Genomic DNA, 18,990 nt, shown 5'->3' on the forward strand with positions numbered 1-18,990 from the left:
TTTGATAAGGACTTTTTAAAAACCCTAATTTGACTTCATGTTCCCAAAACTCTCAAAGAAGTTCATTTTACTTCTACATGAAAGAATTCTGCATCCCCTTGGGCACTGAAGTGAGATCTACTAAGAGCACATGAGGTGTTGTGTATTGTATTGTACTCTTATATAATGGTTTATAGATTTAAGATCTTTGACCTCATAGTTTTTAATCTTTGCATATTGTTTGAGGGTTTTTCAAGTAAAAAATTATTGTGTTTTTATGTTAGTTAATTTTTTTTCTCTATACTATCAAAGGAATTTATTAAATTGTTCACTCCCAATTTCAATATTTTATTTTTTCATTTAATTAATCATTTTAGCAGGCAAAAAAAATTGGACATTTTTTTTTGTAACACTTTAGATGACGGTTGGAATAAGTCTTCAGACTGTCATCTCATTCTATTGTTTAATCTCCATTTCAACATTTTATTTTATTTGAATTCATTTAATTTTAATTAACAAATTGTTAGCATAAGAAATTAGACTCTTTTATTTGCAAATATCAAATAATTTCCGTCTTTATTATAAAAAATATTTTTACTTGCAAATAATAAATAATTCCAATTCTTCCACTATTGGTTTTGTTTTGTTATGAAGAAATAAATCATTTCTCAATTAAATAACTCCATATTAAAAAAAATTATTTTTTTCTTAATACAAATTATTTTTCATAAATGACTTTTCTAACTATTCTCCTAAATTATCTTTCTGATCATTCTTTTAATAAAACAATCCCTTTAAATATTTTAAAAAAAATAAATTCAAGATAATCTATCATATCTTTAATAATATTTTTTCAAATAATAATTTTTAGAAATTAATTTATTTTTATCATATTTTTATTTCCTCAAATATCTAATCATAATAAGATCATACCAATTTACCTTATGCTTGCTCCAATAACCTACCAAACACTTAAAAAGGCATCCATGTTGAAATCATAACAAAATGTTCATATCATACGTGGATAAAGTACTCATTTTATTTTTGTTTATCAATATGGGAAGAAAAATGGAAAACCATTGGGTGGATCAATCTAACCAGACCACGACACGTAAGAGCAATACAAAATGGTTATCTTTTTTACCATTATTTTAATAAAAAATCCTTTAATTTCTTTTCCTTGCTATTTTAATTTCCTTAAAGGTAAAACAGAAATACCAATTTACCTTATACTTACTTTCACAACCCACCCATCACTTAAAATCATCCATGTTACAAAATCATCTTTATAAATCAATTTAGCCTATGATTCCATGACAAAAATATTCATGTATATGAAGTATATCATTTTATTTTTGTTTATCAAATATGTCTCTTGTAATGATGAAGAAAATTGGTTAAAGGTGCATCGGACCAAAACAAAGTTAGAATTGTTTCGAAGAAAAATAGTCAAATAGAAAAATTATCTTTTTGACCATTCTTTTAATAAAGAAAATTGAATCAAAAATATTTTTTAAAAAATAAATTTTATGTATGATAATCTCCCATATCTTTAATAATATTTTGTCAAACAATAATTTTTAGAAATAAATTTATTTTTCATGATATTTTAATTTCCTCCAATATCTAATCATAAATATTCTCACAACTACACATCACGAAGGCATTCATGTTGCAAAATCATCTTTATAAATGAAATTTTATCATATGCTTTCGATGACAAAAAGTTCATATCATACATGTGAATAAAGTATATCATGTTATTTTTGTTATTTTTGTTTACCGACATGCCTCCTATAATGAGAAAGAAAAAATGGCTAAATCATTTGGTGCATCAATCTAACCGACCACAACAAACTCAGACTTGCTCCCCACATGAGCATTTGGTAGTTTGCATTTAATATTGTTTACCTATGTAAACTTGATTATAGGCTCTTTGGACTGAAGAAGCTGCCTCGGCATATATATGATCTCCATTGAAGAGCTTCCAATTCAAATAGAATGAGAACCATCCAGTAAACTGATTTCCTTTTCTTCTTCCTCGCTGTTGAGTCCAGACAAGCACTTCCTCCTTGCTACCGACTGGACGATGAACATCCTTAAAATTCAAAAAAGAGCAACATCTGAAACTAACTGCTCTTTCGGAAAGTGTTGAGGTGCAATACTTGGCCGGACATCATCAATACGTAAATTACCTTTTCTGAGCAGGCCACCGGAGTTCTAGGATGAACCTTTAGTTCAACAGATAACATTTTCCCGAGGATCTTAAAATATGAGAATGGGTCTTCGACTTCAGCTTCTTTTCTGGGAACACATCAGACAGAAGCCACTGAGTAACTTTTTGTAGTAACATCTAAGAAAAGGCAGCGGACACCAAAACAAGATACGCTGCATAGAGAACTGCTTATCACCAGTCTAAAGGATATGTGATTGTGACTGTTAGCCAGGCTATGTGACACCAAAACAGATCGCTCAATTTGGTTGGTTATTTTGTATGAATGATCACTGCAAGAGCTTCCGATGACCAGCAGCTAATAAACGAAAAAAAAAAAAAAAAATCATCCTAGAAACTTATGAATAACTGGAACAAACTTAGAAAGATTACATTAAACAAATTTATACACAAATTTCTTTGAAAGAAAAGTAAGAGGCCAAATTAAAAGTTAATTAATTTAAGGTACAATTTTTATTTGGCACTCTAATTTTCTTGATAAGGAACTTGATTTGGGCCTTGACTCAGCTTGGATTTTACTTAGGCCTGGGCTTGGACTTTGGCATATCTTGAGTCCAGACTTGGGCCTTGCCTATCTTAGGTTGGGCTTAAGCTTTGGCGTGTCTTGAGCTTGGGCATAGATCTTACCATATCTTACCTCGGGCTTAGGCTTTGGCTTGACTCAAATTCATCGAGTATACAAATATTTAATCTCATATTAAAGATACCTTGAACTTGATTTTCAAATCTTTAAACTTGATTTTTGAATCTAAAAAACATGTTCTTTTCATCCTTAATCTTGATCTTTGAATCTACAAACTTGATCTTCAAATTTTTGAAGGCTTTGAAAATTTTCTTGAATCCTTGAGCGAGCCTTTTTCGTCTTTTCTCAAATGTGGAAATCCCTATGTTTGAATGCTTTGGAAAATTAAGGAAAACCCTCTAAAAACATATTTGAATAAATTTCCGATTTCTTATGAATACTATTTTTAATTAAAGTTAATAATTATGGAGATTTTGATACATATTTAAATAGTCTTGACCCTTAAAGTATTATTCTTTAATAAAATTTAATATTTATGAAAATTGGAGAAGTATTTTTGGATACTTTTTAATTTATTTGGAATGAGAATTGATAGTTCTCTCTCTAGTTATCAAATTCACCATTTTTATTTATTTTGATAATTATATTTTAATTACCAAAAATTTGTTGGAATTTTTATGTGTGGACTTACATAATCAATTTGATAATATCATAAATCAGTGTTAATTTATTTTTGCATTGTGGTTCATAATGGGACTGGACACATATTGTTGCTTATTTTTTATGGGCTCACCCTAATTCACTTGACTGGCCCATTAAGTCAAGTTGTCCAACTAAAGTGTGTAATGTGCAATATATATATATATATATATGTGTGTGTGTGCGCGCGCTTTTTGGAGAGCGATCCTATTTTCTTCTCTTTGAAGAACACTCCCGGCCACACACACACACACACACTCCACTCTGAACTGAATTTTGGGAGACAAGGGAAGAGCTCATTGATCCCTCATTCTCAGACTATCACGCACCCGGAAAGCAGATTATTGGATATCAAAGGGAGAAAAAATGGCTTCCCAAAGTATGAACCAAGGTAACCGGTTGAATTTTTACTTTTAAATGCATGCTTAAATGTTAACATGTGATCCTATGCAATTTAAATTCTCTTCAAAATTTTCATTTCTTTATTTAATTTAAACACAACTTGTCTTTCTTTTATGTAAAAGGTCGTGTGGCATATGCCACAATTTAATTTGAGGTAGTTATTGTCTATTAGACCATTTTTATTTTATTATATTTATCATACATTATATGTTTTATGACATGTGGCTATTTTTAATTGGTCACAACTTAAATTAATTTTAAATATTTAATTTTTATATTGGTCTATGATAAACTTAATTTAAGTATATGATCATGGTAAAAAACTTAATTTAATTTTGAAATATTTTAAGTTATGACTTGTTTGAATAAACCAAATTTTAATTTGTGATTAGCTTGTATCCACTCTTGTTTACTTGAAAGAGAATTATTTATTTATTTATTTTTGGGATATAACAAAGTGTAGAGGTTCGAAATAATTGTAGTCAAATTTGATGCGCACTCTCTTCATCCTTCATCCTCGTTGATGATATTTTTGTTCCAATTAATGTCATTTCCAAGTTCTTCAATGGATATATTTTTACTTGTATTTGTTTCTATACTAAGCCCTTTATGACTCGTTGATTAAGTGATGTAGATAACAGGTTCCCTTTCTTTCATTCACAAGCAACTTGGACAACTCAGCTGCCGTCTGAAAATAAATAAATAAAATAAAACATTACCATCATGCCATGAGATGATGCAGTCCATTGAAGACCTCTATGCTGCTAGCATTCCAAAGCATCATGCTCACGACATTGCAAATTTTGATGTATAGATATAGTTTCCCTTTGCAAGTATTTTCCACAGTTCAAAAATATGTATGAACCCGAATTTTTCACGTGCATTTTCACTTAAGACTCGAAAAAAAAACTTTCTTTTTATTAAAAAAAAATTAAAATTATTATTTTATTAAAACATATTTACTGAATTATTTCTTTTATTTAAACAAAATTTCTAATTTATTCGATGATCAATTCTATACACTCAATAAATATATACAAATGAATATTTACAAAAACTAATAAAAATAAAACTAAATAAAAATAGGAAATAAAATATGTATTTAAATAAGCTTACAATAAGGTCAATGTTTTCCTACAACTTTTTATTCTCACTGTCTTTAATGAAATTTCATATTCCATGTGTCATAAATCTGTGAAAAATAAAATATGTACCCAACTAAGCTTATAATATGATTTTTTTTAAAATTGTTTAATAAAATATTATAGTTTTGAAACTATTTTCAAATTTATGACTTTTTTTATGATATGAATTAAAAAATTATCTTTTTTTTTTTTATTTAAATTGCTGGATATTTTTCAAATCCGTGGGGGTATGCTTTCATTCTTGAACCATTATCTTGATAAAATATATTTTAATAAATTAGAAATAAATATTTGGAGAAAAATCAAAATTTATTATATTTTCTTCTGCAACCAAGTTTTCTTTCTTGAACCATTATCCTTGTAATAAAATATATTTTAATAAATCAAAAATAAATATTTGGAGAAAAATCAAAATTTATGCTTTTCTCTTTTTGGAAAAAAAATGTGTTTTTATATGTAATATCTATATTATTAAATCAAATATAATACATTTAACAAAAAAGTACATAAAATAATAATTATTTTTAAATATACGTTTAAATTTTGTATTTTATAAACTTAAGTTATTATTTTGTGATTTTTTTAATATACCAAAAAGCACACTTTTTCCTTCTATTTTTCTACCATGTCTTCTCTTTTTCACTGGTGTCCTTGATAAAATATATTTTAATAAATCAAAAATAAAAATTTGGAGAAAAATCAAAATTTATGCACTTCTCTTTTCCTACCACACCAATAAAGTCCTATGTAAGAGTTGTAACAAATTATTAGAAAAAGAAGTTGTTTCTTTTATTTGTAAATAACCTATTTCTATCGTAAACAAAATAAAATGTCGCTACTTTCCATTGGTTTGGTTTGTTTAATTATAATCAATTAAATCATATCTCAATGAAATAACTCTATTTAAAAAATCATTTTTTAAAAACATAAATTATTTTTCTAAAAACTCATGAATTAAAAACCTTTTGACTTTTACCTCCTTTCAACATGTGATTTAAAAACCCTCATTTTATTTAATTGTTTAACCATTTAATCTTCATCTCAATAATACAGAATAATGCCACATTTTATTTCTACATTTAATTAATCTTTTCAATAATAAAGTTATATTTTATTTCTTCATTTAATTAATCTTTTCAATGATATACAGGAGTCGCTTTTAAACATTCGATTCCATTGTCATTTCATTTCATTGTTTAGTCTCATTTTATTTTATTTAAATTTATTTAATTTTAGTTAACAAAATATTAGTATAAGAGGGTACATTTATTTATTTGCAAATAACAAATAATTTCAATTTCTATTATAGATAAAATAAAATATAGTTTTATTTGGTTACAATTAACCAAAACATTTCTCAATTAAATAATTCTATATTAAAAAATCATTTTCTTTTAACATCAATCATTTCTCAATTAAATGATTCTATTTTAGAAGATCATCTGTTTGGATTTTCTTTTAACATGAATCATTTTTAGAACATTACTTCTCAGAGCATTCTCCGATGAAAAACCTATACTCAACCATCTGCCAAATATATTTTTTACGAAATAAATTCTACATATAATAATCCACCATATCTTTAATAATATTTTTTCAAAAAATTAAATTACTTTTTCTTTATATTTTAATTTCCTCAAATATCTAAATCCTAGGATAAGACAAAAATACCGCTTATACTTACTTTCAAAAACCACACATCAGATTTAAACCACCATCTTTTATAAATAAAATTTAATCATATGATTGATATGACAAAATATTCATATCATGCGCGTGAACAAGTCCATTTTTATTTTTGTTCAGAGGCCATGCTAACAGAAATGGCTAAAGCATTGGCTGCATCAATCTAACCAGACCACAAAAACTCAAGACTTGCTCCCCTCATTTGATAGCCTGCATTTAATTTTGTTTACTTATGTAACCTTGCTTATAGGCTACTTTTGACTCAAGAAGCTGCCTCAGCAGATGATCTCCATAGAAGAACTTCCGATTCAAATAGAATAAGAACCATCCACTAAACTGACGTTCCTTTTCTTATTCCTCCTTGCTGTTCAGTCCAGACAAGCACTTCCTCCCCATGGCAGTGGACCACCGACTGGACACTGAACGTGATTAAAATTCTAAAAGGGTAATACAATAGTTCGAATGGCAACATCTGGAACTACCCGCTCTTTCAAAATGTGTTGAGGTGCAATTCCTGCCTAGAAATCATCAAATAGGCAAAGTACCTTTTCTGTGCAGGCCACTGGAGTTCTAGGATGATGAACCTATAGTTCAACGGATAACATTTTCCTGAGGATCTCAAAATAGGAGAATGTGTCTTCGACTTCAGCTTCTTTTCTGCGAAAAACTAAAATTCTCCACTGGAACACATCAGACAGAAGCCACTGAATAACTTTTTGTAGTAACATCTAACAAAAGGCAGCTGACACCAAAACAAGATACGCTGCATAGAGAATTGCTTATCACCAGTCTAAAGGATATGTGATTGTGAATGTTTCCCAGGTTATCATTTGTGACATGGGGAAACTTCAACCAGGTTGACACTGTTGGAGTTTGTGGTAAAATTTCAGAAAACTGGAAGCAAGAGCAAACAACAGTCTGCCCATAATCAAAACAATATCACCAATAATCTTTGCAAGAACAAGCACCTCCAACAAAATGGTGGAATCGGTTTCTATCTCTAACAGAAATATCCCTTCTATAAACCTTTGAAACAATTTTGAAAAACCCATGGCAATCCTGACAGATCCTTAAATTCTTCACTATCCTTAAGGTCAAACCTGAAGGAGACTTCAGAAGTCCAAATGCCAGTGCAAGCTTCTCGCTATGATACATTAGAGAGTGTTCCTTCTCTTCTTCCTCAATGTCATAGGAAGCCATGCCAGTGTCTGCAACATAACCAGCCAATTTCAATTTCTTGTTCATATCAGCCAACAGCTTATATACCTCCTCAAATCCTGGTTTAATATAATTTGACACCACAAACTCATAAACCACATTATCAATTTCAATAGAACTGCAACCTGGGACCTTCCGGACTCTTCTACAATCCATCATTTCTCTTACTTCTCCAACTTTATCCCACCTTTGGTCCCGAGCATATAGATTTGCTAGCAACACATAATTCTCACCATTGTTTGGCTCAAGCTCGAGAAGTTTTTTAATTGCAAACTCACCCAATTGGATATTGCCATGAATCCGGCAAGCACCTAGCAATTCCCTCCAGATTATAGGGTCAGGTTGCATGCTCATGGTTTGTATTAGTTGCTGGGCTTCATCCAGGAATCCAGCTCGACCAAGTAGGTCAACCATGCACCCATAGTGCTCTATCCTTGGTCGCAATCCAAACTCTTCCTTCATGCTTGTAAAATATGTCCGCCCTTCATTGACAAGGCCTTGGTGACAACAAGCACACAGTACACCTAAGAAAGTAACCTCATCAGGCTTAAACTTCTCCATAATCATCCTAGAAAAAGCCTGCAAAGCAGATTCACCCCGCCCATTCATGGCATATCCTGAGATCAACACATTCCAAGTATAGACGTTCTTTACCCTCATTGCTTTGAAAATCTTTTCTGCCTCATCAACAACCCCACATTTGGCATACATGTCTATAAGAGCAGTACCAACAAACACATTCAATCTCAATCTATTATGGTCGATATATTCATCAATCCACCTTCCCTGGTTCAAAGCTCCCAAATGGGCACAAGCCAATAGAACCCCCACCATGGTCACCTCCACTGGCTTGGCCCCAGCAATCTGCATCTCTCTGAACACATCAATCACTTTCCTGAACATCCTATTGTGGTTGTAACCAGTGATCAAAGCATTCCACGACACAATATTTCTGTCCGGAATTTCATCAAACACTTGACGAGCATCAGTAACCGATGAACAAATACCATACATATTAACGAGTGCAGTGCTTACGTAGACATTTGACTCAAAACCCATTTGAATAATGCAACAATGTATCGCTTTTCCAAGTTCTTGGCGGCATAACTGCGCAACTGATTTGAGCACAGTGGGAAAAGTTGAAGAGTCGGGAAAAATACCATTTTTCCACATTTGGGTGTATATAAAAACTGAATGTAAATGCTTGTTCGAGTCAGTATAACATCTGATCATGGAGTTACAGAGGTCAGAATCAATGAAGCCATAGAACTGAGTAAAGAGAAGAGCAGAGGCTGCAAAACCATGCGAGGACACGGAAAAGTCTATCAGCTTCATCAAATTGAGGTGGTCGATGGGTATGTAGTTCATGATCATTTGGCTGAGCATTTGGTTCATGTGGACATGATTTGAGATTGATTTTGTCAAATAAGAATGCTTGGATTCTGTGATTTGAGGTGGATTTTCACAGACCGTGAGTGCAGAGGTTGAAGATGGACGGATGGTTAGGTTGTGGGTCCACTGGGAGAGGTTGCTTGGAGCTTGTAGGAATGATTTCACTGATCTTTTCATCGCTTTGAGTTTTAGTGGAGCTCGTGGACAACGAGACTTAATAAAATCCTCCCGTCAGCATTTTCCAGGAATTCATTTCCAACCCTTTTTCTGAGCTCCGCTGGTGGGGGAAACTTGTAAACTAATCCTGGAAATCAAGGGCTCGTTTGGTTGGTACCTCTTGAGGTGGTTTTTTCTTGGAATGAAGAAAATGAATACAGGATAGGAAATTCGCTCCCCTGTTCATTTTGGAAACCTATTTTATGCATCCAATTGATAACAGAATAAATTTTAACAAAACAAACCTCGTTGAGAAATTACATTGTTTTCTGAAAATTGTTTTAAAAAATAATTATATATATAGAATAATTTAAAATAAATTTTTAGATATAAAAATTATTAAAAATAGGTTAAAAATAGTAAATACGCTTTATTTTACAAAAATTAAACAATAATTTTCAAAAACAATTTTTCAAAATTATTTCCTAAAAATCCAAAATACAGAAGCGAACTTGTTTGGGATGTGTCTGCCTCTGTTTAATCAAATAATTTGTTTTTGAAAACATCCTAAATCATATTAGTGAATGTGATTTTTGGACGCTGGATTATGGATGTGGGTCTCAGCCTAAAGCTAGAAATCCAATGAGAATGGGAAACCATCATATTGATAACAATTCTCTGGAGTCTTTGACTAGAGATAGGACTTTCAGGTTCCCAGTTTCCACACGAAATCTTGGTGTAGATAGCCATAACCGTTTCATTTGATAATCCATAAAAATTAAAAATTAAATTATGGATATCATCGCATTTTGCAAATGCTACTTTCATTATTCTCAAATTAAAAAAAATAAAAAATAAAAAACGCCTTTTTCAAGTAAGGTTTTACTTGGACTGAAAGGTAAGAGAATTCCATGGCATAAAAATTGTCTTATGCAAGGTGCCATGGAGGCACCACTACTCTTTCTCATTCTCCTCTGAGAGAAATAGTAACTCTTAAAAGCTAAAGCATTCACATGTATAGAAGCTCCCAAATTCTGAACTCTATAAGACTGTACAAGGCAACCCTATAACTCAAAATTACTCCAAACCAAAAACTATAAAAACTATAAGAACAAGCTTCTGCTTTCCCACCCTCCTGTAACAAACCAAAGCAGCTTAGTATAAGTTCATGAGAACTGAGTTAAAAGAAGAGAAGGATTACTTGCCCGATGTCTCTGACCCCGGCGCCTTACACTCCCCCACCCTGTTAGCCATCTGTCCTGTGACCCCGCTTCAGCAGTGGCAGCTGGCTGTTGCAATGGCATAGACCCAGTGCTCTCCACCACATTGGAGACAGAGGCTCTCATCCGCTTCCTCCCCCTTGCCTCCTTGTTTTTACCAGCATCTCTTGCCAACTTTGTTCCTGGAGGAGAACCTGCAGCTTTCACCAGCCCTCCTATTGTCTGAAGATCTTCAGCCACCTCATGCCTCGCGAGAGAGGCGAGGCTGGGGAGGATTTCCTTCTGAAAGTCCTTCTGTCGTCTCCACCGGCGGCCCTTTTTTGGTTGACTCAGAAATATGGTAGAGCATGTCCCTTCCTCCTTTTGGCTATTGTTCTTGCACAGGTGCTCTTCTGACTTAAGCTCAACTAGTTTCAATGTCATGGCTTCGAAGTAATCAACCTCATCACATGACAACCCCTCCTGTTCAGAACCATTATTGCCACTAAAAGATAATTTAGACTCAGTGTTAGGATCCAAACAAATAGTGACAAACCAATACAGGGGTGAAGTGTTGGATGGATCACAAGCAGCACTCTCTAAACAAGCTTCAATCCCAGTTGAAGAAGTGAAAAGTGATTCCTCTGCTGCAATTTTGTCAGGCTTCTCTAGTGGACCTGTACCTTTCCCTTGGGACAAATCTAGAGGAGTCTCCTCAGATTCTCCTCTAGGTCGGGGACACTCCTGGTTTTCTGGACTAATAGGTGCCACTACAGAAGCTCCTGGAACAGAAAGTGCTGGCCAACTCTCTACATTTCCACACGAGTTCAAATTCAAAGTCAATTTCATGTTTCCCTCAGAACAGAGGAATTAAAGACAGTGAGAAAGTCAATACTACGTATGAGAAGAAAACAGGTTACTGGAAATATGAGACATATCAAAACTGGAAATATGATACAAACCTTCAGACTTGTTGCCTTTATCCATGGTACAAGTCTGTTGTTGGGAAACCACATCTGCAGAACGAGCAGGGGGAATGGAATTTAAGTCCATATCCCTCTCTGATTTCACATCCATCATATCTGAACCCTTTAAGTGCTCCTTATGGGCAGGGTGTCCAGGAGAGAAATCATGGTCAGTACTGCTTGTCATGGACTCGAAATGGGAGTCATGGGAAGTGATCTTGGACCTCACATGTCCATGTTGTGGACTACATCTCGAACTTCTACCCACATGAAGCTTGTTGCCAGTATGCCTAGGCCTAGCAATTGATCGTCTGGAGAACTTATTCAATGGGGCAGGGCCATTAAAGGCAGGAAGTGCTAAAACCACTATTGGACTCCGCTCCAAATGATGTCTTGGCCTCCCCCGAGTTGAAACTGATGGTAACTGAAAATCGACCAATGTGCTTCTATTATGCCCTGAAAAGAAAGGTCAGAGCCTTGTCAAAAATCATAGACGCACAAATGAAGCTGAGAATGTTTATTTACAATAAATGACTATGTTATCCAACCTTGCTAAAGAATTCTCACCAGCTTCATTGGTAAAAGGTGGATGCTCCTGCGGCCTTGAGCATGCATCCACGTTTTTTTTAGTTTCACTATTACCAAAACTTTCCATGGATAAAACTCCAAATCCTGAATTTGTTTTTGCAGATGGATCCCTGCCTGGGATCTCTCCCTGGCTGATCCCAGGACCAAGAGAATAAACAGAGTTTGAAGTTCCAGCTTCTTCCCCCTGATAAGGTTGATTCAAGTCAATTAAACTGTTTGGTCTCGTTGAAATTGAATCAAGATCCCTTGGCTCCTGTGACATCTTCACGGCATAGTCAGACTGCTTATGGAGTTGCTTCTTTTCAATTTCGTTCATTAATTCCATCTGTCTTCTATAAAGACGATGGAGTTCCTGCACCTGGATGGCCAAGATAAAATTCAAATGCATTCAAGTGTTCAAGAAACATAACAGCATATGGGAAAGTTCAAGTTCAATTTGCCTTGTCTGTTATTCAACTGAAATCCCCCCTTTTCCTCTCAAGAAGCCAGAATTACCTAGTTTTTGGAATCACTTCTACACTTACAGCCAAGCAGAATGCACAATAAACCCTTCTTATGATCCCTTGCATAGTACAATCTAACATCGATGACAAGCAATTATTCCTTCTGGTCACCAAAATTATTCAAAAGCAAAATTTACACAGTACTTCAAATGCTATCAAACTGAATGAGACATTGTATCGAGAACCAAAAGCAGGAGCTAGAAAAATCAGATATTAACTTCTAACTTAGAAAAGCATTAAAAGAGCATTTGGGTATCCCATGGAAATGAAGTTATTCCTTACTTCTACTACCATTGACAATTCTCTATTCATTTTCATGACTGAAATTCTTTGAAGCATCTCTGCTAGTGTTTTGTTAATGATTCCACTCAAAGAAATGGATGTGCTTCCACAAATAATATGAGAAACAAAAATGAAAGAATTCCATTTCTAATGCACATAATGTGCCCAAGTCTATGCAACATATCAAATTGACTACAAGTGTATTAGAGTTCAACATTAAAGTTGAGACAGAACATACCTGATCGTTAAACATGACTTCTTGCTTCAGGATGGTCTGCCTTAATTCTTCCTTGTCAGACCCAAGCTGTCTGTGCAGAGCAGGTGGCGGCAATGCACCATTATAGTGTAGCTCACTTTTCAAGGTTTTATCATCATTACAAGGGAGGCACCTACTGCCAACAGCTTCCATATTAAGATCCCAAGTGGAGTAGTTTCCTGGGAAGCTCTCATACAGTAAATTTGTTCCCATTCCTAGCAAAACCTTGGAAAAATTAAATAAAAAATCAAGCACAAATTAGAATTAATAACCCAATAAGACCAAGCCATCTTTCATTAACACACAAAAAAAAAAAAAAAAGGAAGCCCCTTCAAAAAAAAATTTCAGAATATGAACTCATAAGAAACAATGAATAGTTTGGAATGACAGAGACAAACTCGGCATTTGACAGTAACTCTGCCATGTAATTCAGATTTTGGATTTTAGTCAGAAATTTAAAGAAAAATCGAAAATTGATTTGAGAGGAGCAATGCACACAAAGACAAGGAGGTGGAATCATTCTAAAATTATATCACATGATTCAGGAATTGGGCAAAGGGATAAACTCAGAACCAAGAACTAGAAGAAAAAATCAGGAATAATTTGGGAATTTAGGGAATAATATAAGGATTTTTGACAAAAGACATGCAATGTTATGAAGCCATCCAAACATTCTTAATGGGGATGAACTAGGGACTTATGAAATGCTTTAAGATTGGGACTCCCTTGAATGAGATACAACAGCAGCAGATTCAGAGAAAACAAAAATTAACAGCATAAGCATTGAGAACAGAGAAGAACCATGTTATATAGATTCCCAATTCTTAGCATTGATAAAAGGCCCATCAAAAACCAAACAAGAGCTTTCATTTTTGTTTCAATTTTCAGCTCTCAAAAGGATTCAGAGAGGGAAGATAAACCTTTGGAGCATCACAGTGATCAGAATAAATAGAATTCCAAGGGGAAATAAGAATTACTGAAAAAAATTCCCAGAGAGGAAACAATTAAAATCACTTAGGAAACATAAGACTTCATTTAAAACAATGAGCAAACAATTCTACAAAAAAAAAGGAAAACTGCATAAACCCTTCTACATAAACAATCACATAACAAATCCCACAAAAAACATAATAAATTTTTTTTTAAAAAAAATCCAATCAAACCCCATTAGAATTAGTCTCTTCAAATATCAAATTAATCCTAAAAGAGCAAAGTTTACCTCAAACCCACATCCTTCACCACCATGCAGAGCCTCTGAACCAGACAGCAAAGGCTAGAACCCCCCAAAGGACCCAAACACCAAAGCGGGTATTTCTAAAACACCAAGAAATGAGACTCAGATCATCGAAAGGTGCACAAAATGAAGAAAAAAAATAAGGAATTGGATCTGCCGAGCAATTTCAAATGGAAAAGGGAGACAAATCTTCAGAAGCAAACAGACTTGTATAAGACATGAGACCCGGAAATTTAAAGGAAAGAGACATTAGTTTCTTTGAAACACCAGCTCACTCCCCCTCTCTCTTCATCTCTCTACATTTCTCTCACTTTCTCTCTCTATATCTGCCCCGTTTGTATCTCTTTTTTTGGATTTTTTTGAGGAGGTCTGAGATGGCATATGAGAATCAAGAAATGGGCATTGAGTTAATTCTATGTTCTCTTTTCTTTATCTGTCTACTGTAAGCCCACCATAACTTCACGGCTAAAAAAATAAAAGAAGCAAACAGATTCAATTATCTTCCAAACAATTTCCTTTTATGTATAAAAATTTAATAAATTCATTAAAGATTTCAGACAGGGAAATAATTTTTTATGGGCACCTTAAATTTAGTGAGATTTTTCAATTTTTGTTTTCACAATTATGTTTGATGTATAAATATAATCATTACTTTTGTGAAAAATTGAATTGCACCCTACTCATAAATGAAAAAAAAATTCAAAAAATAAATATTTTTTAATTTTAAGAAGACATATTAAAATTTAATTTTAGTAGATGTATTTTTAAATATTTGTGAACATTTAATGCCACCGTTATTTATACCGTTTAATATTTATTAATTTATTACTTAAATTTCTGGGTATTTAATGTTAGATAATTATTGGATTGGGAAGCGTAAATGGAAATATAATCTTAATCCGATAATCCAATATATTTCTTTTGTTTTATTATTAATTTATTTTTAGAAGGAAATGACTGAAAGGTCCCTGGTCTCCTCATTACTGTTCATAAATTATTATTTAAGCATGGCATTTTTCTTGAATTAATTGTTGGTGACCATAATTACATTAATAAACTCATGTCACTTGAGAAAATGATGAAGAATTTTGTCCTCGTTTTAACAAAACTTTCAACGCTTTGTTTGATTGGTTTGTTTAGATGGCCCAACTTGAATTACATTTTGTCTCGTATGAAAAGTTTGTCATGTTTGGTTTGCGGAATAAAATAAGATAGGATGATGAAATATATTATATCGTATCTTATATTTGATTGATGATGGAATAAGATAAATGGTGGGAGATATTATATCGTATCTCATATTTAATCCACAATGGGATAAGATATGTGGTAAAAAAATATTATATTATATGACATGTTTAATGGATAATATGATAAGATATGTGGTTGGATATATTATCCTTCATTTTTTTTTTTTCAGAGAAAGGTGAATTTTGATTCACTAATACAAAAATATATGGAAAAAAAAAACCCAAAATTTTTTAAATTAATATTATTTTCATCTATTTAAAATACATACACTTTTAAAGATACTATATAATAATTATTATTATATTATAAATCCTAAAATGCATTTTATTATATCTCTATCTCTATCTCCTAAATTGATGATGAAGTTAAAAACAAACAAAAAAAAAATGTAAACTTACCTTAATGAAAAAAAATCCTAAAATGACGGAAAAAAATACTAGGTTTCACCTATTTTTAATGTTCACACTTTTCAAACTATCTCACTGAGGTTTGTTTATAAAAATAAATAAATAAATAAATATAAAAATAAAAAATTCTCAACTTTTTGTAGAGGGTGTTTGTTTCTCAAGAAAAAAACTCAAATAAAATAATAATAATGATAAATATATAAAATGAAGGGAAATAACTACGTGGAGTAGTCTAGTTATTAATTGATATTAATAATATCACAAGTAAAAATGATATTTTAGGGAATAATTAGATGACTCATTAAAAAGTGTTTTATCAATTTTATGGTTAAAAAAATATAAAAAATTATAAAATATAGTACAAAATAATATTAATATATGATATATAAATTAATTTTATATATTAAATAACATAATATCAAAAAAAATTATTTATAAAGTTTAAATATTTTAATTATGAATATTATTAAATATAAGAGAAATTTTAGTTTTTTATTGTAGAAAATATTGGAATGGGATATAATTTTTATTTTAAATATCTAAATATAATATATATTTAATATTATTTTTTATTCATTTAATAAATATAATATAATATAACATATCTAATTGAATATGCTACCTTACTCATGTCCGTTAGATATAATATTAAAAGATAATATCATATTTCATCTTAAATCATATTTTAGAATGTGTATTTCCTATATGGTATAATGTCATAAAATATATATATCTTATCATATCCCTCTAATTAAAAGTAGTCTTGTAGTAAAAAAAAACATAGTAATGTTATATTTGGTTTTCGGAAAGTATTAAGGAAAGAAAAAAAATATTAAAAAAATAATTTTCTCATATTTGGTTGTGTTATAGAAAATAATATATAAGTAAGATTAATTAAAAATTTATATATTTTTAAATTATTTAATATTTATATTAAAAAATGAAAATAATTTAAATGAGTTTGAAGTAGCATGTAAAAATAATTTATTGATTTTAAATCCATTGTTATTTTCTCTTATTTTTTATTTTCTTTTATTTTTTCTTTCTATTTTCTTTTCCTCGTATTTTCTGAGAACCAAATATAGCCTAAATTTATTTTTTTGGAACTTAGCTTTGTAGTTTTTAATTATAATGGAAGGTAGCCCAGTCTAAAAAAGTTGCTAATGAAAATTTTGTTTAATTGCTTAGAACAGAAAATGTTTGGTTTGATGGTGAAGTCAATTGAACTTATCTTAGTCTACCAACTTTTGTTGAATTATTTTTTGAATATGACCTACCCGTGCTTTATTCCCTACCTACTTCATATTCCTTAGGGTAGGGTTTATTGGTATAATTTCCAAGAAGATTCTAAATGTACCCTAGTTGTTATTCCTATATTCACAGCAATTTCCATTATTTTTTAAATAAAAAATAATAAAATATATATACATGTCTATTCCATACGATTCCTATTTTCTGTTTTTAAAATAAAATTTTAATAATAACTTTTATATAAAATATGAGAATTTTTAAAAGCTTGTATTAAAAAAAATTAAATTTTTAAAAATGATTTTTAAAAGCATAAAGGAAATTCATATTTTTCTTTTTTCTTTTACAAAATATCCTACTTTTATATCGGATTTATTGATTTTAAAAACAAAACACAGGAAATACATAATTATATAAAATACAAGTATTTTTAAAGACTTAAAATTCGTTTGACAACAATTTTAAGAAACGTTTTTAGCAGAAAAACTATTTTTGAAAAAGCATTAGGTGTTGACAAAATTAATAACTAATTTTTCTATTTATTTGGGTAATAATGATTAATTTTAATGTAAAAGAGCGTAAAACAAAATTCATAAAAATATTACAATCTCTTTTGTTCTATTTTCCTTTAGATTATATGGCACATAAATCATAAGTCTTCACCTGGTTTCCAATCAAGTGACGTCCAATACTTGATTCAATTCAAGAATGTTATGATTCATAGAGGGAAAGATAAAATTCATTTGGACCCATCATTATTAATTGACTGCTTTTCCACGCAGTCTTTATGTTGGCTAAATGTTAATTCTTTAATTATGGACTAGACTAGACAACAATAACAGAAAAATGGAGGACAAAGGTGACTTTTGAGGATAGCATGAAACGCCTGCATTGTGGGACCCTTCTATAGAGGAAGTCTATTAACAAATTATATATATAAAAAAAAAAAAAATCTCAATTAAATAATTGGGTTTGATGTTCTTCTTGTTTGTGGAAGAATGCTTGCGTACAAGGATTGGGTCAATCCAACCACACTTGATCTTAAGAAAGTCAAATGTGGAACTTGGTATTATTAGGAATCTAAAACCTACCAAATATAAAGTAAGATCGATGTTTAGACTTTTCATGTGATACACGTAATCCAAATTTATATAAATTGGCTCCTTAGATTTAATACTAAGTAAGTTGAATTTTGATTTTATAGTGTTGACTACCGTATACACGAGTAAAGAATAAAGAAAAATATAATATTTTTAATGTGACTTAAAAATTAATATAATTTCTATGTTCACATAATACACCAGCACTCGATAGTCTATTAATTAAAACTAATTAAAAGAGTGACAATAATGAAATGAACTCGACCCCACAAGATAACCTGATAGTTCGATCATTGGTATTTTGAATGAAATGTAATAAAACTAATTCATGTTTCAGGATTCAACAAAGAGAAAGAATGAGATAAATATGTGAGAAAGAAAGAATTATATGAGAAGTGAAAAAAAAAAGTATAAGATAAAAATAAGAAAATTGATTAAGATAAAAATATGTATTAAAAGTTTTAAAGTTTTATAAATAAAATTAATTATTTTATATTAAAAAATCATTAGAATGAAAAAATGCT

General features: G+C 31.1%; 2 protein-coding genes across 4 annotated transcripts; both read right to left on the bottom strand.

The window, feature by feature from the left end:
• Positions 1–1,971: 1,971 nt before the first annotated feature.
• On the bottom strand, positions 1,972–9,454 carry LOC117904097 (pentatricopeptide repeat-containing protein At2g02980, chloroplastic-like). The gene is made up of 5 exons (XM_034816617.1): positions 7,768–9,454; positions 7,213–7,324; positions 7,009–7,086; positions 2,175–2,283; positions 1,972–2,061 (listed from the first exon to the last, which is right to left on the bottom strand). The coding sequence occupies exons 1-5, from the start codon at positions 9,452–9,454 to the stop codon at positions 1,972–1,974; spliced, it is 2,076 nt and encodes a 691-aa protein (XP_034672508.1).
• An 891-nt stretch (positions 9,455–10,345) lies between these two features.
• On the bottom strand, positions 10,346–14,830 carry LOC117905152. 3 transcript variants are annotated; one of them, XM_034818067.1, is made up of 5 exons: positions 14,446–14,830; positions 13,209–13,441; positions 12,165–12,543; positions 11,595–12,053; positions 10,346–11,441 (listed from the first exon to the last, which is right to left on the bottom strand). In XM_034818067.1, exons 2-5 carry the CDS (start codon positions 13,437–13,439, stop codon positions 10,600–10,602), a joined length of 1,911 nt encoding a protein of 636 aa, XP_034673958.1. In that variant the 5' UTR covers positions 13,440–13,441; positions 14,446–14,830; the 3' UTR covers positions 10,346–10,599. The 3 variants fall into 3 exon arrangements, with proteins under 3 accessions (XP_034673958.1, XP_034673957.1, XP_034673959.1); XM_034818066.1 differs by having other exon boundaries at positions 13,209–13,451; positions 14,446–14,829; XM_034818068.1 differs by lacking the exon at positions 14,446–14,830 and adding an exon at positions 12,681–12,762 and having other exon boundaries at positions 13,209–13,293.
• Between the last annotated feature and the right edge of the window lie 4,160 nt (positions 14,831–18,990).

The sequence above is a fragment of the Vitis riparia genome, chromosome 17, assembly GCF_004353265.1.
Source record: "Vitis riparia cultivar Riparia Gloire de Montpellier isolate 1030 chromosome 17, EGFV_Vit.rip_1.0, whole genome shotgun sequence".
Taxonomy (NCBI): Eukaryota; Viridiplantae; Streptophyta; class Magnoliopsida; order Vitales; family Vitaceae; genus Vitis; species Vitis riparia.